This window comes from Thermochaetoides thermophila (assembly GCF_000221225.1).
Source record: "Thermochaetoides thermophila DSM 1495 unplaced genomic scaffold scf7180000011818, whole genome shotgun sequence".
In the NCBI taxonomy this organism is placed as follows: domain Eukaryota; kingdom Fungi; phylum Ascomycota; class Sordariomycetes; order Sordariales; family Chaetomiaceae; genus Thermochaetoides; species Thermochaetoides thermophila.
In genome coordinates, this window is record NW_006383034.1 from 114,558 (window position 1) to 138,149 (window position 23,592).

General features: G+C 54.9%; 8 protein-coding genes across 8 annotated transcripts; 5 read left to right on the top strand and 3 right to left on the bottom strand.

Moving 5' to 3' along the window:
- Positions 1–865: 865 nt before the first annotated feature.
- Positions 866–2,080, top strand: CTHT_0040600 (putative mRNA splicing protein; the record flags this gene model as incomplete). Its single annotated transcript, XM_006694404.1, has 1 exon — positions 866–2,080. The coding sequence occupies one exon, from the start codon at positions 866–868 to the stop codon at positions 2,078–2,080; it is 1,215 nt and encodes a 404-aa protein (XP_006694467.1).
- A 625-nt stretch (positions 2,081–2,705) lies between these two features.
- Positions 2,706–3,823, bottom strand: CTHT_0040610 (putative ubiquitin carrier protein; the record flags this gene model as incomplete). The annotated part of the gene is made up of 7 exons (XM_006694405.1): positions 2,706–2,884; positions 2,939–3,120; positions 3,179–3,293; positions 3,362–3,399; positions 3,547–3,591; positions 3,674–3,684; positions 3,791–3,823. 7 exons carry the CDS (start codon positions 3,821–3,823, stop codon positions 2,706–2,708), a joined length of 603 nt encoding a protein of 200 aa, XP_006694468.1.
- Positions 3,824–6,367: 2,544 nt separating this feature from the next.
- On the top strand, positions 6,368–7,217 carry CTHT_0040620 (3-methyl-2-oxobutanoate hydroxymethyltransferase-like protein; the record flags this gene model as incomplete). Its single annotated transcript, XM_006694406.1, has 2 exons — positions 6,368–6,550; positions 6,606–7,217. 2 exons carry the CDS (start codon positions 6,368–6,370, stop codon positions 7,215–7,217), a joined length of 795 nt encoding a protein of 264 aa, XP_006694469.1.
- Positions 7,218–7,492: 275 nt separating this feature from the next.
- On the bottom strand, positions 7,493–7,996 carry CTHT_0040630 (putative autophagy protein; the record flags this gene model as incomplete). Its single annotated transcript, XM_006694407.1, has 2 exons — positions 7,493–7,555; positions 7,625–7,996. 2 exons carry the CDS (start codon positions 7,994–7,996, stop codon positions 7,493–7,495), a joined length of 435 nt encoding a protein of 144 aa, XP_006694470.1.
- A 2,340-nt stretch (positions 7,997–10,336) lies between these two features.
- Positions 10,337–12,200, top strand: CTHT_0040640 (uncharacterized protein; the record flags this gene model as incomplete). The annotated part of the gene is made up of 4 exons (XM_006694408.1): positions 10,337–10,393; positions 10,454–10,881; positions 10,958–11,945; positions 12,009–12,200. 4 exons carry the CDS (start codon positions 10,337–10,339, stop codon positions 12,198–12,200), a joined length of 1,665 nt encoding a protein of 554 aa, XP_006694471.1.
- Positions 12,201–13,280: 1,080 nt separating this feature from the next.
- Positions 13,281–14,807, bottom strand: CTHT_0040650 (aminopeptidase-like protein; the record flags this gene model as incomplete). Its single annotated transcript, XM_006694409.1, has 2 exons — positions 13,281–14,575; positions 14,639–14,807. 2 exons carry the CDS (start codon positions 14,805–14,807, stop codon positions 13,281–13,283), a joined length of 1,464 nt encoding a protein of 487 aa, XP_006694472.1.
- Positions 14,808–15,289: 482 nt separating this feature from the next.
- Positions 15,290–18,272, top strand: CTHT_0040660 (hsk1-interacting molecule 1-like protein; the record flags this gene model as incomplete). The annotated part of the gene is made up of 5 exons (XM_006694410.1): positions 15,290–15,397; positions 15,876–16,048; positions 16,150–16,618; positions 16,670–18,118; positions 18,168–18,272. The coding sequence occupies 5 exons, from the start codon at positions 15,290–15,292 to the stop codon at positions 18,270–18,272; spliced, it is 2,304 nt and encodes a 767-aa protein (XP_006694473.1).
- Positions 18,273–20,135: 1,863 nt separating this feature from the next.
- CTHT_0040670 (uncharacterized protein) lies at positions 20,136–20,705 on the top strand (the record flags this gene model as incomplete). Its single annotated transcript, XM_006694411.1, has 1 exon — positions 20,136–20,705. One exon carries the CDS (start codon positions 20,136–20,138, stop codon positions 20,703–20,705), a length of 570 nt encoding a protein of 189 aa, XP_006694474.1.
- Positions 20,706–23,592: the final 2,887 nt, after the last annotated feature.

Genomic DNA, 23,592 nt, shown 5'->3' on the forward strand with positions numbered 1-23,592 from the left:
GCGAACTAATCATGACCGCAGGTAAGGCGAGCAAGAGACTGACGAGCGACATGTCGAACAACATATTGGTGAGGTGACTGGTGTCTCGATCTCTCTTAGACTATAGTGATATCCATCATGATCCAGCAATATCTGCCTGCTGTGTAAACAACGCTCGAGATTTTGGTGGCCGGCCCGCGGCACGGAGAGCGGAGGGCAGGTGAATGTTGTATACGGTTAAAGGGGAAGAAGGACAAGCTGCAATAAAAACTGAGCGAGATTAGCCCGCTGTTTAGGCAAATGGCGAAGTGAGCATTTATCATTGGAGCAGACTTGAGGATATCTAACTCAGGTTGGCAGCTCACTCCAGAAAAGAACAGAGAATAGCGCGATGTGGACCTCCCGAGCGGGATATATTGGATGACATATAACTGATCTGACTGCTAGTTTCATGGTAGATCATATGTGCCGATTTTAGCGTTCATCGTTCAGTGATGCTCTGACAAGATCGATGTGGTTTCTAATTTTGCACTGCGCGCGGGCAATTGACATCATGACACTGGAGATGACTGATTACATTCAGGGTTAGGGTTATACTTCTGCCAAGCACCCGACAACACCCCCCAGCGTGTCCTCGGCCTGCAACAGTCAATCATCCCACATCACCGTCACCATCAACAGGCGACAGGAGCTCCCCCCCCCCCCCGGGGCACTCATTTGGTCGAGCGCACGACTGACATTGCGCTCGTGTTTAAAACGCTAGCGACGGCTGTAATATCAGTCAAACCAGCCAACGATTCCCACAATCTCATCCTCCAACCATTAATCCTCGAGGGGCCCCTCTCCCCAAGATCAACTTCGATCTTTTACCCATACCCTCGTCAAGATGCAGGGCTTCGGCATGGGACGGTATGTCCCTCCAGAGCACGAGGGAATCGTCTCCGGAAACGCTCTGCACAAGCGACACCCGCTAGGCGCGCGCGCATCCCGTCTCGCATCCGAGGGCGTGCTCATCGTGCGCTTCGAGATGCCCTTCGCCGTGTGGTGCGCGACGTGTCCGCGCCCGACACTAATACCGCAGGGCGTGCGGTTCAACGCGGAGAAGAAGCGCGTCGGTAACTATCACACAACGCCCATTTGGTCATTCCGTATTAAGCACGCCGACTGCGGCGGCTGGCTGGAGCTGCGGACAGATCCCAGGCAGGGAGATTTCGTGGTTGTGTCTGGTGGCAGGAGGAGGGACTATGGCGCTGGTTCCGGTGATGATGACAGTCTGGTCAAGATGGATAACCTCGGCCGGGTATTTATGACCGAGCGGGAGCGGGCTGAGCAGCGCGAGGGCGCCTTCAGCAAACTCGAGAAGACTATTGCCGACCGCGCGCAGTTAGAATGCGCAAAGCAGAGGATAAGCGAGCTTCAAGAAACTGTTACACGCCAATGGGAAGATCCCTATACGCAAAACCAGCGTCTGCGGCGGGCATTCCGAACCGAACGCCATGGACTTGAGCGTGCTGCGGCCAAGGCAGAAGAGCTGAAGGACCGTATGGGCCTGAGCATCGAGCTGCTGCCAGAGACGGAAGAAGACGCACGGCGAGCGGCATTGGTAGACTTCAGGAGTGTCCCCTCACCGCCACCGTCCTCAGAAGACGGACCCTCGGGCCCGGTGATCGACAAGGCACTAGCGAAGCCCCTATTTGGCGATAGGAAGACCGCGAAGCAGGAGGACCTAAGCAAAAGTCGCAACACCGGCACCCCTGCGTTGAGCGGCGGCACTCGCATGCTCAAATCAGAGCTGGCTGCTGCGCGAGCTCGTGAGAACCTAGTCTCGGAGATCGTCAGTAACACCCGTGCTTCTAAAGACCCGTTCCTCGTTTTTGATAGCAGCAGCCGGGAGAGCACCCCTAGGACTCCAGGGGACCGGCTTCTTCCCGGACTGAAAAGAAAACGGGAAGCTACAGAAGAGCCCCTGAGCAAATCGCCACCCCCTCCGCCTGTTCCTCCGCCTGCTCCTCCGCCTCCTCCATCAGATACGATAGTCGCAAAACCAAAAGCAGTGGCTGGTACCACGGCATTGGTGAACTACGACTCGGACTCGGATTGAAGATATCGGTGCTTTTTCTAGGACCCAGTAAATATCATTCATGGCTTTGCATTACGGTTATGATAAATAGATACCCTTGGTGTTTTGGAATGACAAGGCAAGTTTTGCAGTGAATAAGTCCATTCCTACCTATGTGATCCTCACGGCAACTCTATGCCAAATCAAGATCGGCTGTTCCCATCAAATAATATCCCTGCCATCACCTAGCCCCCGGCCTTCCCTCCCTGTTTGAGCTTGCCCAGCTATTTCCCCGGCCAACGCGATCTGCAGCCCGCCTCGCAGAAAGAAAATCCGGCAGTTTCATGGGACGAACCACAGACGGCACGGTGTATGAGTAGAGATATGAAAATGAAACAGGAGTAAGCCAAACCGTATACAACTCCGTACACGCGCTGTAGGAGAGAGATGCCCAGTCCAACGAGAAAGCAAGGAAAATAGAAGCAGCAGAACACCGAAGCGAGGGTATGAAAAGCTGCCCACCCAACCTATCCGTCCTCTAACAACCACGCCGTGTGAGAAAGGGAAATGAAATCCGAAATGCAGCCCGTCCGTTCCGTCCATCCGCCCGTCTGAGTGTCCCATGTTCCGTTCATCGCGTGTTTAGCCAGGCCAAGTCGAGTGCACATTAGACATCTTCCATCTTACCAGCGGGCTGCTCTTCATCGTCGCCGTCCTTCTCCTTGTCATGCTCTTTGTCCTCATCATCGTCGTCAAAGCTGCCCACCGATGATAAGTCGTCGTCTGATTCGCTCTCGTTCTCGGCCTCCTCAAGTGCCTCCTTGCTAGCATACTTCTGGACATATTCTGCGACGGGTTTTCAGCATCTGGTACTCGCAGAAGGGCTGACACTATACATACCTCGAACCTTGGCATCGTAACTCTTGGGTTCCCTCATTAGCAAGGCAGCTGCTTCGCCGTTGAGCGGGTCTGTGGGGTTCGGGTAACGCAGCAACTGTGGCAGGAACACCTCGAAGATGTTGATCATATCAAACATTGGCGACCAGGTTTGGTTAATAACGTCCAGGCAGACCGACCCCGACCTAGGCACTCAGGTCAGCACCGTCTCGGGTGTTCTGCTGTTACCCCTGTCCAGCTTACAGCTCGTCGATATTTGGGTGAAAGATGCGGTTGACGAAGCCGATGCTCGGGGATTTGTATGGATACTGGTCAGGGAGTTCGACGTGGACCTTCCAGACACCACCCTCAAAGGGGGCTGCAAGCTCGCAGTCAGCAAACATTCTTTGGAGAACAGGGAGAAACCAAGATTGCGGCATGTCTTACTTTCCGCAGGTCCCTTGAACCTAACGTAGAACTCTTGCCTGAAGCGAATGAGTACTCCGGTTAGTAACCTACTTCGCACTGAATCCCATGTCGGATCAAGCAGGAACTCACACTGCAAGGTACCAAGGTGTCAGTTCACAGCACCACACAACATGCAGGCCGAAACGATCAAGGACAGGGGTTACATACTGTTGTCGTTGACCAACGTCACCTCATAGTCGCTCATGAGCCTACAGCCGCGTTAGCGTTCTGGTCGAGACGGAGGTCCGAGACGCTGGTGCCAGCGGCATTCAGGTAACCGGGTAACCTTACATCTTCATGACCTATTGTGGGGAAGAAGCCCCGTGTCAGCAAATGGTTCTCCGTCCCGGAATAGATGTTCCAATATAGAATAGACAAGAGTTATCCCGAATCATATAGTTCACATACATCGGTCTCGATCCTACGGCGCGGAGACGTCATCTTGTCGGCTTTTCGGGAGTATCGGCCGGGGCAATGCACTCGACGTATGGTTCAGTGGTTGGTGAAGGAAGTCAAAGCACCTGGTGCTTTGATGGGAATAAAGGAAAAGGTTGGAAGTAGGTTCGCTGGAAAAATCTGCTGCTCTGTGAGGTTGTGATCGGTAAAGGCTAAAGTGACGTGGTGGCAACGCGATGTCCAGATAGCGAGGTGGAATAGGCCTGAAAAGCGGGGGCACTTTGGGGAGGTGGGAGCTTAAGAAGCAGGCAATGCGCTTAACAGGGAAATTGCAGACCAGCGAGGGGCTTTGTCACCGGTTGTAAGGGGGTGGTACTTCGCACTGTGTCGCTTTCTTGGGTCACAAACTCTTATCACACACCTAACCCATCTCTAACCCATCCATTCTTGGTTGGGATAAAAGGTCCCAGGACAGATCACTCCCTACAGGCCTACCGGTTATTGGCAGTTTTTTCGTAGAGATATTACTGTGGGAGCAGTGCCGTGTTGTGCTCGAAACTGCAAGCCGCTGATCGGCTGGCGTGCTTGAATGGTAAGGCGCTGACACTTCGAGCTGCATGGTGAGCAGGTGACAGGGCGCGGGGCGAAACGGGCGGTCAGGTCTTGTGGTCTCTCCGGAATTCTCTGTAGAGCATAATATGCTCTATGCCGTCACTACAGTGACTCGTAGACTGATGCGAAAACGGAAACTTGCGTGACAGCGTGACAGTTTACGGACCAGAAACGACAAAGGTACATCGGTCACAGTTTGTGGCGAGATCCACCAGTCAATGGCAGACAACTGTTTGTCACGTTTAGGAGCGATCTTGTTCCCCTGTTGGTGCCCAGCAAGCCACTGCGCTGTTAGTGGATGATGGGCTACTCGGATCTCCTGGTCCCTGATGGCACCTCTGCATTCCATTCATGCCCGACGCTCGCATCCCCGTTGACGCCGATGCCAATGCCAGCTGTGGTGTGTCGCTGTTGGTGGGGGTCGGTGACGCAATTTGAGCAGAAGAACCAAAGGTACACAGTAATTTTCGATGCATTTCGCACCGTTGCGCCGGCCCGGCGATGGTGATTGCGGCGCCATGTGTTCTTCGACTTCCTTTGGAGACAGAGAGTCTCGAGATATCTTCAACCTACATATCCACAGAGGGGTTCCTAGACAACAATTAAATCTTTATAATTATTTAAAGGCTGTCTACTTGAGAACGAAGCGAATTTATGGGCAACCTACGCAACTCTCGTCCACCGTAACAAAGATAGCCCTGAATCGCTGATCGGAATAGATACGTACCCCTGGTGGGGCGGAGCCGGCGTGGTGTGGGACTCGCTCCGACCAGCTGGATGCACGGCGGCGCTTCAAGCACGGCCAGGAGAACGACGCTACGGAGCCCGCGTGGTCACACGCGCACTTCCCCTCTGCTGGCGTGTGCCGAGACCGTTCATGCCAGCGGCGCCCGAGAAAAAACTCCGATTTTCTTTCCGAAGGGAACAGGAGCCCGGGCTGAAATCCCAACGGCGTGCAAGGAGGGAAAGCATGGATCAAGGACGCCGCAACGGCCGCAAGGGTCATAGGGACCCATTTCAGGGCGCAGGGTTTCAAAGTCTTGGTCGGCAAGACTGTAAGGGTTCTTCCGTCTGAAGAAACTCATCTGACGTTGCCAAATGTTGACTGTTTGAGAAAGCTCCAGTCAGGGTCCTTACCCAAGAATATTTGGATAGGATGCAAAGAGCATGATACGCCCAACATGATAGCCAAGATGAACCCAGGAAACTTAATCCGACGAACCTGCGTCCAGCTTCTCGAAGATGTCGAGAAGTTGCCGTCGGACGCTGTCAACCGCTGCCTCGGCTCCCCTCGCGCCCAATCCCCACCGTCAGTGTGGGTCGTCCCTCCGCAACCATCGAATCCGATTGACCGACGGCAAGCAGCCCGCAACCGTTTTGAGAAAACTCCAGCGTTGGTGTCCAGGTCCTCGAAGATACTCAATTGTACGCAGCAAAAACCATCATGACCTTGGGAATAAGAATCGCCATTGCGCCGCAACGGTGTTGGCAGGGTTTCTGCTCCTTTTTCTCTTCTCACAAGTGAAACTCATTAATCTCCTTACCATAACCGTTGCATCCTCTATTTTTGTCCAACTTTTTTTTCCCTTTGCCGTATCCGGGCAACCCCCCTGTACGACCATCGCGCAAAGGTACATCCCAAGTACCTGCCCCTCGCATATTCAGAAAGACAGGCAGCCTCAAACATAACCCCAACCCATGCAGCTGAGGTCGCTGGCACGGTCGTGCGCCTCCCTTCCCAGGGGCACAACCAACTCACAGTCGTGTCTCCTGGCCCTCAGCAGACCGTCCCTCCTCTTCTCAGCCACCCCATCGCATCAACCACAACTATCAACGCAACTCTCGGTAGAACATCAACACCATCGCCATGTTCGCTGGAGCTCACACTCACCCATGGGTACGCCATCGGCCAGCCCTCGTAAGAAGGTGACAGTATCGACGCTGAGGGCCATGTATAAGCGAGGCGAGCCTATCACCATGATCACAGCCCACGACTTTCCAAGCGCCCATGTTGCCGATGCCGCGGGAATGGACGTTGTACTGGTTGGCGACAGCCTGGCCATGGTGGCCCTCGGCATGGAGGACACGAGTGAAGTGTTGCTGGAAGAGATGTTGCTTCACTGCCGCTCCGTTGCCCGGGCTGTGAAGTCTGCCTTCACGGTATGTCATCATACCTGCCACCCGATCTGTTCCTGTTTGCTAATTCAAGTGGTAGATTGGCGACTTGCCCATGGGATCGTATGAGATTGCGCCGGCGCAGGCGTTGGAGACGGCGATCCGCTTCATTAAGGAGGGTCGCATGCAGGCCATCAAGTTGGAGGGCGGAAAAGAGATGGCCCCCACAATCGAGAAGATCACCACGGCGGGTATCCCCGTGCTCGGTCATGTCGGGCTGACCCCGCAGCGACAGCACGCTTTTGGCGGCTTCCGCGTGCAGGGTAAGACAGCAGCGAGCGCAATGCAAGTGCTCGAAGATGCCCTGGCTGTCCAAAAGGCAGGGTGTTTTGCTGTTGTCCTGGAGGCCGTGCCAGCGGAGGTGGCCAGTATTATCACGAAAAAGCTATCGATTCCCACTATAGGGATAGGTGCCGGTAACGGCTGTTCCGGCCAAGTCCTGGTACAGGTCGATATGACGGGCAACTTTCCTCCGGGCAGGCACTTGCCCAAGTTCGTCAAAAAGTATGGCGACGTCTGGTCCGAGAGCTTCCGGGCCATAGAGACATACCGCGACGAGGTCAAGAGCCGGGCATACCCCGCGCCAGAGCATACGTATCCGATTGCGGAGGAGGAGCTGAAGGGGTTCGAGGAAGCGGTCAAGGAGTTGTAGAGGGTCGTTCTTTACACGCCTAAGCTCTTTGGGTGCATCTTCTTTGGCGTTGTTTGTAGGCATCATCTTCTTTGGGGTTACGCACAACGGGTCGGTTACCTAGGAAGCGGGCATCGGCGGCGTTCTCAAAGCATAATTGTTTAGGGTCTTGGGCGTCATACCACCTGTTAGTCGTTGCGCTTGATCGTGTGTCACGGTTCCTCGGTAGAGAAATGACATATTGGCGCTGTACCAACAAAAAGAGTAACAAGACATGCGCGCGTCCAGTTCGTCTGCTACCCAAACGCAGGTGTGAGAGAGTACGAAACGTTGAGTTGGTTGCTAGAGTCCTTGAAGCACTAGGGCAGGCCACAATATCAGCACCGGCAACATACCTACTTGCTCACATCGTACACAATAACACCTACCTGCCACAGATTGCCCACGACTTCATCGAGCGCAGGAGCAAATGTGCTGTTCACATACAGGAAAACGCTATCCGTTTCTGCGACATGGAGCGTCTTGCGCAGATAGGCCACGACGAACTCGAACTTGTGCGTGGTGCCAACCTTGACCAGCTCTCGTCGGATGGGCGGAGCCGAGCCGACTGGTTTGAAACGCACTATGATTTTCTCCTGGGGAAAGGTGCTTGCAGCCGCAAGCGCCGCAGTGGCATCGCGAGGAAGCGTTGCCAGAATCGTGGACGCTGTCATGGTCAGGGGAAGGTCGGGGGATTCATGCCCCTCGAGGACGGGGCTTGCTGGCGGGGAGTTGACGGATGTCGAGACTGTGGCCGCCATTTTTCCTGCGCAGTATAGTTATGTTGTGGTCTGCATTAAGTCCTGTAACTTTCTGTTGTTGGACGATTGTTGAAAGAAGGCTATGGTGGATTTGGCGCTTCAAACAAGCTGCCTGCAGTGGATGAACCTGCTCCGTGATGACGCACCTTGGCCCTGTGCTTCAGCCCGCTATCAGATAAGCAACCATTCAGGGTTAGGGTAGTTGATCTTAATCACGGACCACGGATCTTGCTCCCACATTCCGCGTGCATGTCATGCGTTCATGCCACGCGACGACGCATGCCCTTTTTGAGAAATCGACGGTAATTGCCCACAAAGAATCAGGAGTCAAGCCCTAGCCCTGGAATCACAAACGTCATCGCCATCGTTCTCAGGGGATATCTCAGATGGCCTGCCGTTCTCGTCGAGCTTCCCCCGAGCGCGGAAACGGGCCGTGCTCTCTTCTCAGCTTCCTGCCTGCCGAGGGCTTGGAGCCATGGTGGAGCCTCGTGCTGCCGGCAGGGTTGCGAGGGCTTGAGTGGATCTGGGAGGACAAGGCGTTGGTCCAGACCCTGTGATGAACTCGCTTGCGGACGAGGCTGCAGCAACATTTGAGCAGCTTAGCCAATAACAACGCGTTGCTTCACCAGCCACTGCCGCCTTGGCCTGCGGAGGGCAGCCTTCCAGCGGGAGCAAAAGTGGCATGATTTTGGCAGCAAATGGGCCCAAAATCAAAAACACTGCGTCAGAGCACCAGCGCCCCGATTGGCCTCTTCTCGCTGCTGCCCAGAGGGCGAATCTGTGAGAGAATTTCCCATCGTGAAAGAGTCAGGCGATTTCCAAGATATCTGTGCTATGTGAGCGACGCCAACCCAATCGGCTGGTCAGAGGCCTTCAAACCTGGCTCCCCTTTCTAAATCGCCGTCCTCGGGACCCGATCTTTTGGGGTGGGGGGGGGGCACAGGGCAGGAACCGGTGGTGCATGCAGTGGAAGCTCGCGGCCCAGTGCCCAGTGATGGGGAGCAATCCAGTTCCACGAGCACGGAGAGCGAGTGAGCTGGTCGCGATCTCCTCTAGCGTAGTTGCTAGTACGTACAAAGTATCGCCACAGCACCAAGCGCCCCCAACGGCCTCGAGAAACACGTGCAACAGGGAGCCCCTTTTCTCCAACAAGCTTGGTTGAGAGCTGGCAACGGCAGCGATCAGAGCTGTTTGGGATGCCCAACTACGCCATCCGACAGCATGATCGCCTTTGTAATGGCATCTCGTAGGTCCCCTTCTCCTTGTAAGTGCGCAACGTATGTAGAAGCCCGCAGAAGAAAAACATTATTTTTGGGCCGTCGCAGAGAGCTCGTTTTCGCTCAGGACATCGCCGTCTCCTCATCGCCCAGCCTGATCCGTCGGCGTTAGGTTCCATGGGCTGCTTGTCTGCCCTTGCCCCGGCGCGGAGCTTGTGCTGCAGGTTACCGGGGGAGAGTGGAGGAGTGCCGCAGCGCTGCTAGCAACCATTCAGGCCCGTTCAAGCCCGGTCATCATTTTACTTAGATCTCCGGTTTCTGTCCCAGCGACCCTGCTGCATCTCCATCACCTCCCACGCGCGGCTTTCTCTACACTATTCACGCCAATTACCCAAACCACCTGACCTCGCCATATTCGGGCATCCTGCCGAGCGGCGCTTCGCCTACCGTCCGTCAAGCTACGGAAAATATTCAACACCGCGCCTGCAGCGCGATCGCCCTCCTTCAGTCTCGATCTCTTGTTCCTAACCGTGTTCCTGCATCATCATCGCATCTTCATTTCCATTCCCAGCCGGCGGCATCCTATCTACACCGTACCACGAGAATATTTCGCCGCGTTATCAACCTCCGCCACTACTGCGAGCTCAAACTTTTTCCTTGTCTCCAGTAAACTCATTTTCCGACCAACGGGTCAATCAGCTACAGCTAGCTATCTGCGTCGGGGACCTTACTAAGTTTGGCTTGCGCAAAAAGCTATACCCGTCGTGCGCCTGGTCGATTGTCCCGACAGCTTGGGTCAACCATCAAGTCTTTGATTCTCTTTGGCTGTCTTTGACCATCGGATTTTCGATCCGTGCCCCCTACATACTCGTCGCGGCGCAGCACGTCCATCCAGACTTTTCGAGTCCTTGGCTTGCGTCAAATCTTGGGCATTACCGCCTGATTGCGGCTCAACAAAGGCCCGCCGCAATCGTTACGGGGCATATAGTCCTGCAGTTTAGCAAATCTCCCTCAACGACACTTGATCGACAGTACAAGAACCAACTGCCGTCGTCCTTATATTGTGGCTTATCCTCGAAACACGCCGTCTCTTTTCTGTCATTGCACGTCACATGCATCAGACATGATGGACTCGGACCCACTCAGACATCTCGAGTTCTTCTCAATGCCAAATAACCAGGTCTAGTCCTCCTTCTGCCAGTTGCTCCCCTGATGCTCTCCCCCGGCTGACACTGCCCAGACTGTCAACCCCGTTGACCAAGGCTTTTTGAACGTCACGGCAGCCCCCAACCCAGCGCTATGGGACCCTGGGTTGAACGTTGACACTGCCGGCTTGTCCGTGTCGCCGTCCACGGCGCCCACCAGCCTGTCTCTCGATTCCGTTACCCAACCACCCCCCGCTAGGGGGCTCACGAACCTCTCGCAACGAGATCTTGCAGGGTTACCAGGCGGGCAAGGTAGCCAAGTATTGCCCGCTCGCGGACTCACATCACGAGATGGACATGAGAGGAAGCGCTCACGACTAAGCTCAGAGTCGACTCCGCTGGATTCGGTCGACTACTGGATCGATTTCGATAAGGACGACACGACCCTGCCCAGCATTCCGGAAGGTGCAGAAACTGAAAGCAAAACCGTAGGTGGGAGTACCAAGCCTCAGATGGACAATCGGTGAGTGTGATATTGTGGAAATTTTTTTGTCCGTCAGTGGCGACTTTGCTGCCGAGGCTGACACATCAAAATCCAGACCCACCACCACCACGACACAGGCTTCGGCCCCTGCTCCAGCTCCAGTATTTCCCCAGGCATTCAAGACCGAAGAGTTTATCGACGACAGCGCCCTGGATAATGCCCTCTCTGAAGAGGACGCGTATTCATCGATCAACCTCACCGACCAACTCTCCAAAGTCGATTCCGCGCCGCCTCAGGAAGTGCCGCCCCGCCTTTACTCAACCCCACTCAGCTGGGAACAACCGCAGCCGGGGATACGCATGGATTCGTTAATAGGTCTGAACAGCCAGACCCTGAACGAGGCCGAGCAGAGGCAGCTGATTGCTATCGCCATGAACCCAGGGCCAACGCTGGGAGGGCTGGGCTCGAACATCAACCTCAACTTCAGTGGGCTGAGCCCAGGCATGCCCATGACTTTTGGCGCTGGGGGGAATGGGCTTGGGAACGTTAATGTAGCGAATCGGGTGCAAAGGCATGTGCTTCCGCAACAGCAGCTTCCCTCTCAGCAACCGCAGCAGCAGCAGCAGCAGCAACAACAACAACATCATCATCAACAACAACAACAACAACAACAACAACAACAACAACAACAACAACAACAACAACAACAAGAGCAGCCACAGCAACAGCAGCAACAGCAGCAACAGCAACAGCAACAGCAGGGGCAGCAGCAGCATGGGCAACAGCAACAAGGACAGGGACAGCAGGGGCCGCAACAGCAGCAGCAAGGTCAACAACCTCAGCAGCAACAATCGCAAACGACGACAACATCATCGCAGTCTCGCTCGGCGCAGCAGAATCAGCAAAAGAAGCAAGGAGCGACAGGAGATAAGCCAAAGCCCAAGGGAGATCGTACGGCACACAACGACATTGAACGCAAGTACCGGACGAACCTCAAGGACAAGATTGCTGAACTGCGCGATGCGGTGCCGTCTCTGCGGCAGATGATGGAGAACGCCGGTGAGGATGATGGGACTGGTACAAGGGTTCCCAAAGTCAGCAAGGTTCGTTGATGCAACACTCGGATAACGGTCAAGCGGAATGGAACTAGCTGACGAGTAACGTAGGGCACCGTTCTGACAAAAGCGACTGAGTACATCCATTACTTGGAACGGCGCAACAAGCAGATTGTCCAGGAGCACCGCGAGCTCTCGCGTAAGCTGCAGGCCTTTGAGCAGCTACTGAATGCGACGGCGCGGTCACAATACGCCATGCCGAGCTACAGCAGAACGTTGTTCGACCCAAGAGGTTTTTGCTAGCAACTCACATCTTGTATGTTCTATTTTGTTACTATTACTATTTTCAGGGCATTTTCTTGTTTCCCGACTCACTTGACTTCTATTATTTCCCTCTGTCCCATTTTACAGTTTAACTCTAGCCTCTATTGTTTCGCTTTCCCACATCTTCGTGCTATCTGATCTGTCTACCATAAGTCTCTCTGTTTTCATGGGCATGAAGGGTTCTGGGAGTGTGCAGGGTGGATACATACACAACTTGGGCAGCATTCCACCGCGGTATGCGGGATCGCGTTCTTTCTTTTGCTTTCTCTTCCCACAAACAGCAAACGACGTAACGTACCAATGCACTACATGCCAACAACACGTACATATGAGCCGGAAGTAAAATTATGTATGTGGTGGGTGGAAGGGGAGAGGAGGGACACAGGAATTGAAGGGATTTCTAGCGTGTTGAGGAGAGGTATGGATTGCGGGAATTACAAGGGAGGGTTTGTCCCTGCCTGTTTGGGAAGAGGGTGAAAAAGAAATGACAAAGTTGAGCCTGCACTCTTCTGATGGGGTTTGCTCGATCACTTCTTTTTACGCATGTCTTATTAGTGCCGAGGCATTGTTTCTTTGATTTGTCTCTTCTCTCAGGAGGGCGAATCACGCCCCGGAACGCATCATCGGCATCATAACGGATGGGCGGGAATCGCATCTCGCATAATATCTTCTCCAGTCTATTTCAGCGGGTTGATAGGGCCTTAGGTCGCGAAAGAATTTGCAGATCCCTTTGTTTTTTTTCTCTCTGCCGTGGTGATGGCTTCGGTTTTTGGAGGCTCATCTCTACTCTTAGGGGGCTAAAATTTTAATAGAGTTAAATATCCCAAGTTCTATGGTGTTCTTGCGCATGATGACATGCAAAGGGGGAGCTACCGGCGGCATACCTTCCGCCCATCCATCATATCGATTGATGATTTGTCGTTTGTATCTTGCCCTACCTGTTCACTTCATACAAGTGATCCTCTACATGGTTGGATAGTACAGGAATTATAGCCAATATTACAAGGGCATGCTTCATTCCACCCTTCCCTCCCCCCCCCCTTCCCTCAACCTTACTTCCTACCTCAATGCCTCGATATCCTCCACTTCTTTGACCGCTTCGGCAGTCAAGACGATGCATTCGTTCTCACCGACACACACACTATCCTCTATCCTAACGGCCAACCCACGGAAATGCTTCGGGAAGGCCTCATCATTCGGGACGTAGACCCCTGGTTCGATGGTGACGCAGTGTCCGGCCCTCAGCGGCAACGACCGTGGGTAACCCGGTACATCGTGAACATCCAGACCAATGTAATGACCGACATGGTGAGGGAACAGCGTGCCCATCAGATCGCCCCCCTTGCCGAACATACCCTTGCCCAGGCCAAAGTCGAAGCCCAGTTTCTCCAGTTCAGTCTCCAGTATGGCCTCGGTCGCACGGTGGATCTCGTCCAGAGACATGCCCAGCTGCTCACGGCACATCTTGATACCTTCGCGCTGCGCGACCAGCACGGCCGAGTACAGGTCCCTCTGCGCCGCGCTGAACTTGCCGCTGGCGGGCCACGTACGCGTGATGTCGGTAATGTACCAACCGTACTCGCCGCCCGCGTCGACAAGGATCATCTCGTCCTGCTCCAGCAAGGCGTTGTTGTGCACGTAATGGATCATGCAGCCGCGACGGCCACCCGCCACGACGGGCACGTAGGCCGGCCCGGACAGGTTGTGCTGGGTGAAGGCATAGGAGAGGTAGGACTCGAGGTCTTTTTCGGTGGACCAGGGCCGGCGCATGGCCTGGGTAATGGCCCGGCCTGACACCATGCCAGCATGCCGCATGACGGCTATCTCGGCGGGTGACTTGATTGCTCGGAGGGGGTTGATGAGCGGGGTGAGCGGGGTGATGGGCGTGTTTTTAGTGGGAAAGGAGGTGCGAAAGGCAGCCATCAGGGGGGACTTGGACTCTGAGGTTGAGAAATCGGTGACGATTACCGTAGCATCGCGGATGAGAGACGGCAGCAGCGCAGTCAGCTGGTTGATATCACAGGCCTCATCGGCGTTGAAGACGTCCTCAGCGGCTTGCAGGCCAGACCAGGGGCCCGACCACTGCTCGGCGTACGGATCCTTCGGGCGGCAGAAGAGGTGAAATGTGTAGTCGCCCATACCCGGGCCGGTCTTGCGGATGACAGCCAGCGAGTTGGGCTCAGAGAAGCCGGTCAGGTACAGGAAATTGGATTCCTGGCGGAAGGGATAGAAGACGGCGCCCGAGCGATACTTGATCTCAGCGGAGGGCAACACGGCCACGGCGCCGGCTGGTAGGCTGAAGGCGAACTTGGCACGGCGGTCGGCATATTCTTGGGCAGTGATGCCGGGCGTTACTACAAGATATCAGCTTCCAAGTCGGCTCATCCTAGCAGTGTAAGTGGCGATTGATGACATACTCTCGCCCGGCTTGAGCAGGTGAGGGTGAGTCTCATAGACAGGCTGACCAAAGTCCAGCTCGGCCGCCGAGACACTCGTGACATAGGCTCGCGGCTGTATCCTGAACGGCTGTGTTTTTGGTTGCCATGGCCGGCATGACTGCCGCAAAGCGGCTCGCAACAGTCTCATTGCACCAAGGAGATGTGAGACTGAGAGACGGGTGTGCGTTCATGGATGAACTCCGGACGAGCGGTTTTGGCCCCACCCGTGTTATAACCGTTTTGCATCCGGTGTCGTAACATGCAGACAAGCTCTAACACCCGAAATACGCAGCATGTAAGATAAGGAGGATTACAGCTACAATCTAAATACAGATCCATGTCTTGAAGGAAGATGCACGAAATGATCGTTTAGATCTCAGATCCGCGCTTTGAGCTTTGATGCAATGCAACAAACTTTCGGAGTGTCAGAGTCTCCCATTTGGATGCCTTTAGCTAGGATTCTCGTTTTCAGCACGAATGCCTACCTGATGGGTGCCAGCTGGTGGCGCCTTTTTCCCAGGCAGCTCCGTTGCTGTGTGAGACAACCAGCACCCGCGTCAGTGGGTCCTGGTTTGTTGTGCTTCGGCCAGGGCGGGCTTGGCTCGCGGGAGCCTGGCCCTGGACGTTTTGATGCTTCCTCTTTCGGAGTGGTCAACGACCAATGGCGCGCCTGCCTGCAGCGCAGCAGCAAAACTTCGAAGCAGCAGCAACATCCGCTTATCAACTGCTCGGTTCAAGGTACGTATGTTGGGTGCTGAGATAGGGCAGCAGCCACACTCACTCTCCACCACGAGCAGCTTGCAGATTCCAGTCGGAGGTCCCATCTTCAGCCTGGTATCCCCGTGCATCCCATCTGATCCGACACTTACAGAGGCAGCCTGTTTCCCAGCTTTCCGTCCCGGTCGTTCTGTCGAAGCTTGTGTGCTGCTTATTTGTGCTGTTGAAGCGTCCCTGAGAGCTCGTGTGCTGCTTTTCGGGGCATCAACCCCGGCTGCTAGGACGCGCTGCAGGTCGCAACCAGGGCAACCATTCCAGCAGTTTTTTTTTATCTGCACGACGCGTTTAGGGGCCACCAAGAGCCAACTGCACGCCAGTCACCAACCTGCCTCATCGCTTCCACAACAGCAACTGCGCTAAAGCACCAACCCCTCCCCTTCTCCATTCGTCAAGCTATCCTCCACACGTGCATATCAAAACATCACATCACCATCACCAGTGCACCACCACCATCATCATCACCACCACCACCACCACCACCACCAGCACTGGTCCTTCCCTCGCTGCAGCAAACCGCAAACCCGCAACTCGCAATCCACGTCGCGGGTCCAGTCCTCCCGTCTCTGCGCGCTCCTGGCGACAACCGACGATCGACGACTGTTGCGAGTCCACGTCCTGGATGTTTATATGGCAACAGCATCCCTACCTTAAATCCCGCTCCACCAGGCCTCGGTCATGTCTGCAAGCACAACGAGGCGCGTCCCGCTGTCCAGCAACCCCAATGCCGCCAATTCGCCTCTGCGACCTTCTGCGGCTGCCCTCCCGGGCGCGAAAAAGTGCCGCTCCCATGCCGACATGCTTCGCGAGGAGGCTTATCCTCAGCCGCCCCCGGCAAAACGCCAGATGATTGACCGTGGTGTAGCTTCGCCGTCTCGCTCCAAGACGACGATGGCTGCGGCCACGTCGACGACAACCTCACTCTCCACGGCCGCCACGACCACGGCATCCCGGGCAGACATCCATCGCTCGGCCTCTCGCGTCACGGCGAGCACTCATGGCTCTCAGAGGGCTTCCCACGCCAGTACCCATGCCGATTACCAGCCGACGCAGCAGGATATCGAGATGCTCCGCCAATGGCACGCCAACACCCGTGCTGCCTTTCCCAAGATGGTGTTTTATTTTGAGAGCATCCCTGATGATCTGAGGGCGCGTCTGGCCAAACAGGTGTCTTCCCTTGGCGCTGTAAGTGTTCGTGTTCTCTTACGTAGGGCAAATATCGCTAACAGTCTCCAGCGAGAGGAAAAGTTCTTCTCTATCGAAATCACGCATGTCGTTACTACGCGGCCTATCCCCCCCGTGAAGAAAACCCACGAAGTGACCGAGACGGCCGAGGAGGCTGCCCCAGCCAACAATGAGCAACCCGAGACCATCAATCCCTCGTTGCTGAACCGCAACACGACCACCGAACCTCTCTCCCTGGCGGCTGCCAGGCGTGCTAGCAAGTTGGCATATGATGCTGCCTCCAAGAAGCTGCCCATCCGGGTCCACGAGGACCCTATCAAACGGCCTAAGCCGCGCAGCACAGACGTGCTGGACCGTGCTCGTGAGATGGGCAAGAAGATATGGTCCCTGGAGAAGCTGCAAAAGATCCTGGAATATCTCTTGTACCCGGATCCCATCACCAGCGCCGCCCTGGGTCTGTCTCGCCACAATACCCGGGCGTCCACCAAGCCGACGGACCCGCAAGACAAGCTCGCCCAGGCCCTGGAAGCCGAGCGAGTCCACGGCCCCTCAGACCGCGACCCGACCGTCTCCAACCGGGAACTCAAGCTCTTCAAAGGTCCTTACATCTACGTTTATGACATTGATGAGAAGACAAAGCCTATCATGGCCAGGGAATACCCCAAAGTCTCCGACCCTAAGGACGGCGAGTGGCCCCAATTCCGCGTAACCTCACACGGCCGTTGCCCCTTCATTATCGACGAGCACTATGACATCCCGGAGAAGAAGCGGCGGGATAAGGACAGGGCCAAGGAGCGGCCCGCCAAGGAAGAGGTCGAGACGACGGCCGTAGCCACGGCAACGACAACAACCACTACTACTACTACTGCTGCTGCTGCTGCTGCTGCTGCTGCTGCTGCTGTCCCTACCGCCCAGGCACCCAAGCCAGTGGAAGAGAACCCTCCGAAGCCGGTCACGGGCAAGCGTACCCTCAAGGAGATGGAGGATGGCCATAACCGTGGGGCGGCCGTCACGCGCTCGACGGAACAGTTTGATCGCGAGAAGGCGCAGAATCCGCCGTCATTTGACTTCCGCACAAATGCCTTTATGAGCCGCGCGAAACCGGGGCTTTTCCTGGCCGGCGAACCCGTTGCTTCGGGTCTGCAGCCGTCCAATGTGACGTCGGCTATCCGCTCGCAGATGGTGTCGTCCACCGGCGGTGTCTTAGGCGCCAAGGCTGGCACCAGCAAGGAGATCCATGGGCTTCAGCGCCGTGTCGTGCTGCAAAAGGCTGTAACGCCGGCTGTCGCACAAGATGTTGGCCACGATGCTACTACGTTTGGCCGCTCAGCCAGCACCAGCCGCGCGCAGCCGAAGCCCGAGCTGCTTGATGGTGAAGAGCCTCAGAAGCGGGACAAGCTGCGCCGGTCTGCCAGCATGCCTGTCAGCCAGCCCAAGAAGCGTGATCCGAAGCCGGGCTACTGTGAGAACTGTCAGGACAAATTCGCTGACTTTGAAGAAGTATGTCCTCCCTCATTGGCATCTAGTAACGTATCGCTAATTAGTACAGCATATCGTCTCTCGCCAGCACCGCAAGTTTGCCGAAAACGACGCCAACTGGGTGCAGCTCGATGCTCTGCTCGCCCAGCTGAAGCGCGTCCCTCGGCAGCGATAGCTTCGCTAACTCTTTGCATTTGCTCCCTATTCCCCAAAATCCCCCCCCCCCAACTTTCTCTCTCTCTCCCCCTCTACTTTTGCATTGCCTCATTGGCTTCTCGACCTCATCTTTTTAACTGCCTGTTTCACATGGCATTTTTTTTCACATCGTCCTTTTCGCGTCTTCGGCTTGCGATCGGGCTACCAACATTTGCATGGCACGGCATCATCCGGCATGGCATGGGTCGATCAGGGTCAAGGCACACGATCTTCATTGAAGGTATCTTTGGCGGGCGTTTGTGTCGGCGTTAGCGATTATCTTGACCGGAGTTTGTGTTTCACTATCACTTTGACGTCCAACACCAAAACAGACAGGGATAGGCTGAGTGAGGGTTGCTGAGTAGGTGACAAATGGAAGAGTGGGAGCGAGGAAGTTTCGCGGCTAATGGAGCGACGTAGTTGTTGGGTTAGCTGACCCAGACAGCAAAAGGTCTAGCTACAGTAGGCCTAATAGTGTTTGGCTCCGCGAATCGCGGGTGTAGTGTACTTACCGCAGATATATCACGCGTTATGCATGTGTATAGTGTATGTTAGGGAGACGGGCTCGGTGTTAGGGTGACAGTGCTAATGGGATGTTTGGTCCATTGTTGGTTCGGTAGAAGATAGGTAACAACCTAGGTAGTAGTGACACAGGGTTATCAATTTCAGCCTGGACTGCTGTGCCGTCCTCCTTTTCAATCTCCCGCTGCCATAGCGGGTAATTGAGACAGGACACCTTTCCCATATATCTGAGGCGCTTAAGCATCTCGGCTCATCTCATTTTTTTTGTTTTTCTAACAAACAACCTGATAGTTGCACCAAACACCACCATCATCGACCACCGGGCATTGACCTCCTGATGCCATCCTCTCCCCATATGTCATCAACTTCATCATTCTCCTCTCCCTCGTCCAACAAACCCCCCTTCGCAATGCTCAGTCCTCCTCCTTACTCACTCGACAAAGCCAACCCCGCCCGCTCCTTGAAGCCCAACTCAGATCCCTCGAACTCTCCTCCCCCACATACCACGACCTCGAGGTCCTGGTCATGTCAAGCCCATCACTTCCCCTCCCTCCCTTTCTTAACAGCGTACCCCTTCGCCACAGCCTCTGACTGGCTTCAAGGCCCTCCCTCCACCCTCTTTACACAACTGCCCACACCCACGTTTTCGATTCCTCACACATCCCCCTTCTCTATGCAACAGGCTTCATCTCAGCAGCCGTGGCCGGCGCATTTATCGGGTGCTGGGCCGACCTCGGCGGCAGGAAGAAAACTTGTTTGGTGTTCTGTGGAGTGTATGCACTGACAAGTGGGATGACTGCTTCTCCGGGGGCGTTTTACCCCTGGGATTGTGAGGAAGGATGGGGAAAATGGTGGTGTTGATGATGAGACGGGTGTTGGGAGGGATTGGGACAAGTTTGATGATGTGTGGGTTTTAGAGCTGGGTTGTTGGGGAAGTGAAAAGGATGAGAGGCGAGGATGACGAGCAGTTAGGGAGGTGATAGGGGTGATGAGTGGGGTGAATAGTGTTGTTGCCGTGGTGTGTGGCGTTGGTGGGGAGGTGATTGTGGGCGTGACGGGGACGAGGAAGGCTGTGTTCTCGATGGCCGCAGGGTTGTTGGTGGGAGCGGCGGGGGTGATTGCTGTGTGTTTTGGGTGAGTGACGCCTCGGTCTCCTTGTGTTTACTTGGGGGAGAGTCAGGGGTCAGGGGCGGGAGTGCTCGGTTGCGCTGGGTGTTATGAGTGAGGGAAAGGAGGTAATGGTAGAAAAGCTAATTGCTGGCAGGAAGAGAGCTATGGCAAAGCAGCCGCACATGATGAAAAGCCCAGCTCGGAAGCATGGATGACACTCTTCCAGCCAGCTGTCCTCGTCCTCTGCCTTGGATGCACTCTCTTTGAGGGCTCCATGTATCTGTTCGTCTTCCTCTGGGCTCCCGTGCTGCAGTCTGTCCAGTCTACCCCCACCGAACTTCCCTACGGCCACATCTTTTCAAGTTTCATGACGGCCGCGCTAGCCGCCTCTCTCGCCTTCAACATCTTCGTAACTGATCGCCGGCTCGTTCGCCCTTCCGTGCTGCTGATCAGCTTGTTGGCTGGATCGGCTCGCTGTTTCATTGCATCGGCCAACCCCCACTCTGAGCAGTCTGCATTCTGGGTGTTTTGTCTATTTGAGGGGGCCGTGGGTGCCTACTGGCCATACATGGGGTACCTTGAAGTCAGGCTCATCGACGACAAGACACGCACCCAGGTGTATGCGATGCTGAGAATATCATTGAATGTCTCCGTGGTGGTGTCACTCTTGCTGGTCACAAGGCGCACAGGGACATTCAAAATGGTGTTTTCCGTGTGTGGCACACTGCTGCTGGCCTCATCAGGAGCCATTTGGCTTGCCCTCTCGGCCACGAATATTTAAATTGAGTGATGTTTACTTGGTACAACTCTGCCCGGCAACAGCTCGTTGTTCAATCCAAGGAGTTCGTCGTCTACATCCTACACAGAAAACGCCTCGAGTTCTTGCAAGATCCTCAGGGGATTTCTGTATGTCATGCATGAGAAGGCTCGCACGTGAGTACAAGGTACTTACCTATCATCTGCAAGGCGCGCCTAACTGATGCTCCGATACAAACATCTATAAGTATCTGACTCTCACGCCGCTCGTATCCTGGGTCAGCGTAACCGGGTAACGCAGCTCGACACTCAAAGAACTCGACGGCTGATGCGATGTGACAGTTTTAAAAAAAATTTTTAGAAAAAAAAATCATGAATGCAAAGAAGGTGGCAACAAGGTTTGCTCCGATCGCCGGCACTGCCCCTGAGATGCGTAGCACGTACCATGACGTCGCCCCTCCCACGAAACGTGGGGGTTAGCGCTGAAAAGTTTGGTCTAGGCCTTGACCTCAATTGAACTTGTGAGAGCTGAGTGTCTGATCTCATTGAAGTCCCCCGTCATAGGGCTGTCTCTCGTTCCTGTCTCGGAAGGTCAGCAGGAGATATTACAAGCCAAAGTCTCTCCCATTCGACATCACCTGCCCGGAGGGTCCTTACAGTCAGCCCGGAAGCAACCCCGGCTGGTTCTTGTAGGGCCCCGGACGGTCCTCGGAATACTAGCGGCGCCTGACCACATCACCGGCCTTCCGAGTCGGATGCTCCCCCGTCTGGGCCCCCAACCTGATCAACCCCCCGCTGGGGCAGCATGAGTGGAGATCGACCGGACCGGATGTGGAAGACAGGTTAAATTAGTGTCAGGCACAGAGAGCACAGAAACGATACGGATGTCTACGGACAACATCGCCAGAACCCTCCGTCTCGTTTTCATCCTGGTGCGTCTCATACAATCTCACGAGTATCCGTCGCCATTGGCTTCAATGACGCATGGACACCAAATGGAATGTGCCTTTTCTTTGGCGGACGCTGGTTCGTGGAAATTCTCACAGCTGAGGTCATCCACAGGCCAATCATCGACCGCAAACCCCAGGGTCAAGCCCCTCCCCCGCTCTTTGTGGCAGCACGTTGATGACAAACAACTTTCCGTTTTGTTCTTAGTTCCCGCCTACCTGCCCTCTGACATGCACAATGCCAAGAGTCTCACTGCAGTTCTTGCACGACCCGAAGGGAGCTGGCTGTGTTTGGCAGAACCCGTGACAGCCAGACCTGCAGATATGCAATTCTTGTCATGTGCTGCTTGCATCAGTCCCGGCCAGCAATTCACCGAATGGCGGTCGAGCTCTCTGCTCCTGGACTGTGTCGTCTTTTGGGTGGAAAAATTGGCGGTGTATGCACTTTGTCTCCAAGAAAGCTTCAATCTAGTCTCAAGAGGCAAAGCTTATCGTCGGCTCAAGGGCAAGCAGCGGCAACGATGGTCTCGTGGCATTTGTTTTTGCCCTGGAGAATTTGGGGGTCAGCGCGGGTTAGACTGGCACAAAAGTATCGTGTACTTTTGAACACTGTGAGAAATGCAAGTGCACACTGTGCCCGCATTTCCCAGATCTTCTCTGGGCAGCAGGGTGCCGGCCGATTGGATGAGCAGGGGTTCATCTCTTGAGCACAAAGCGCGCGTGTGAAGAACCTAGGACGTGGTGCATACAGCCTCTGGTTCAGTGAAACGTCGTGACCATCTCAAACGCCAGCTCTTAGCAAACCCTTACAGAACTAGGTAGGGTGTGAGCATGATTAACATCCAGCTATGTCACTGTCGTGTTCAACTGCCTCATGACTGAGATCAGGCCACTGGAGATAACTTCGGGGAGAGTAGCTGCGTATCAGCGAGCCAGACATGTCTTTCACATTGCAAGTATTGCGTAGGCTCAAGAATTCATCCCGAGCAGGACTCATGTGAACACAGTGGGCTATTGGTAATTGGTTATAACCTCTCAAGCGACAACTGCCCATCAGACTTTGTAGATGTAAGGTGTCACTGGTGAAACTGTTGAAGCTGTGAGCCTGCCATGACCGAAGGACCAAATCTTTGGCGAAATTCGGGAATGTAAACACACATTGCAGGTATCCCAAGTTATCAAAAGCCATCGAGCTAGAAGGCGCGCTTGCTACATATATATGTAGAGGGCCTTCCCATCAAGGGACATGCTCTCTTGACAAGCTCTTGGCTCCCGCGCGGGAACCACGTGGTTTTCGCGGCAAGAAGATGTGAAACAGCAGAACATCCCACTCTGCATGCCTTACGGCTGCTTGGCGAACCCCCTTTTGGGGTCATACACACACCCGACGGAGGTGAGTTCGCCGTACGGACCAAGACCAATGGAGATTGGGGAAGCCATCCGCGGCGTTCAAAGGTTCTGCTGCTCCCCGCTGCCATTGGTCTGCACCTGCACTGTCGTCACCCTTCCGTCGAACAGACGCGCGTCAAACGGCGCCTGAGAGCCGCGCAAGGAAGCTTGGAGATCGGGGTGGCTGCATGCCACTAAAGGCGGGAGACGGGTTCGGTAGGGACTTTGAGAAAGCCAGAAGACTGATCAGGAGACGGCGATCCAAACAGCCGGAAATCTGCAGGTTTTGCTTGTTCCATTGGCCACCCAATATGTCAACTAGGAGAAGCCATACCGTCAGTGGACGTTTATACAGCTATGCTCGGAGTAAGTGTTTGCGGATGATCCCGTACCGTTAAATTCACTAAGTAAGGTGTTGAATCCTGTTGACAGAAGCAGGCAACACAAGTCGTTAAACTGCCCGGGGGCCCATTTTTGTTATCATCGCCAGCTTCATGGCGCTGAGAGCAGCGCCGCCTTGGAAGTCATCCGAAATTCAAAGATCATGACATCAACAGGTGAAATGTCAATTTCGGG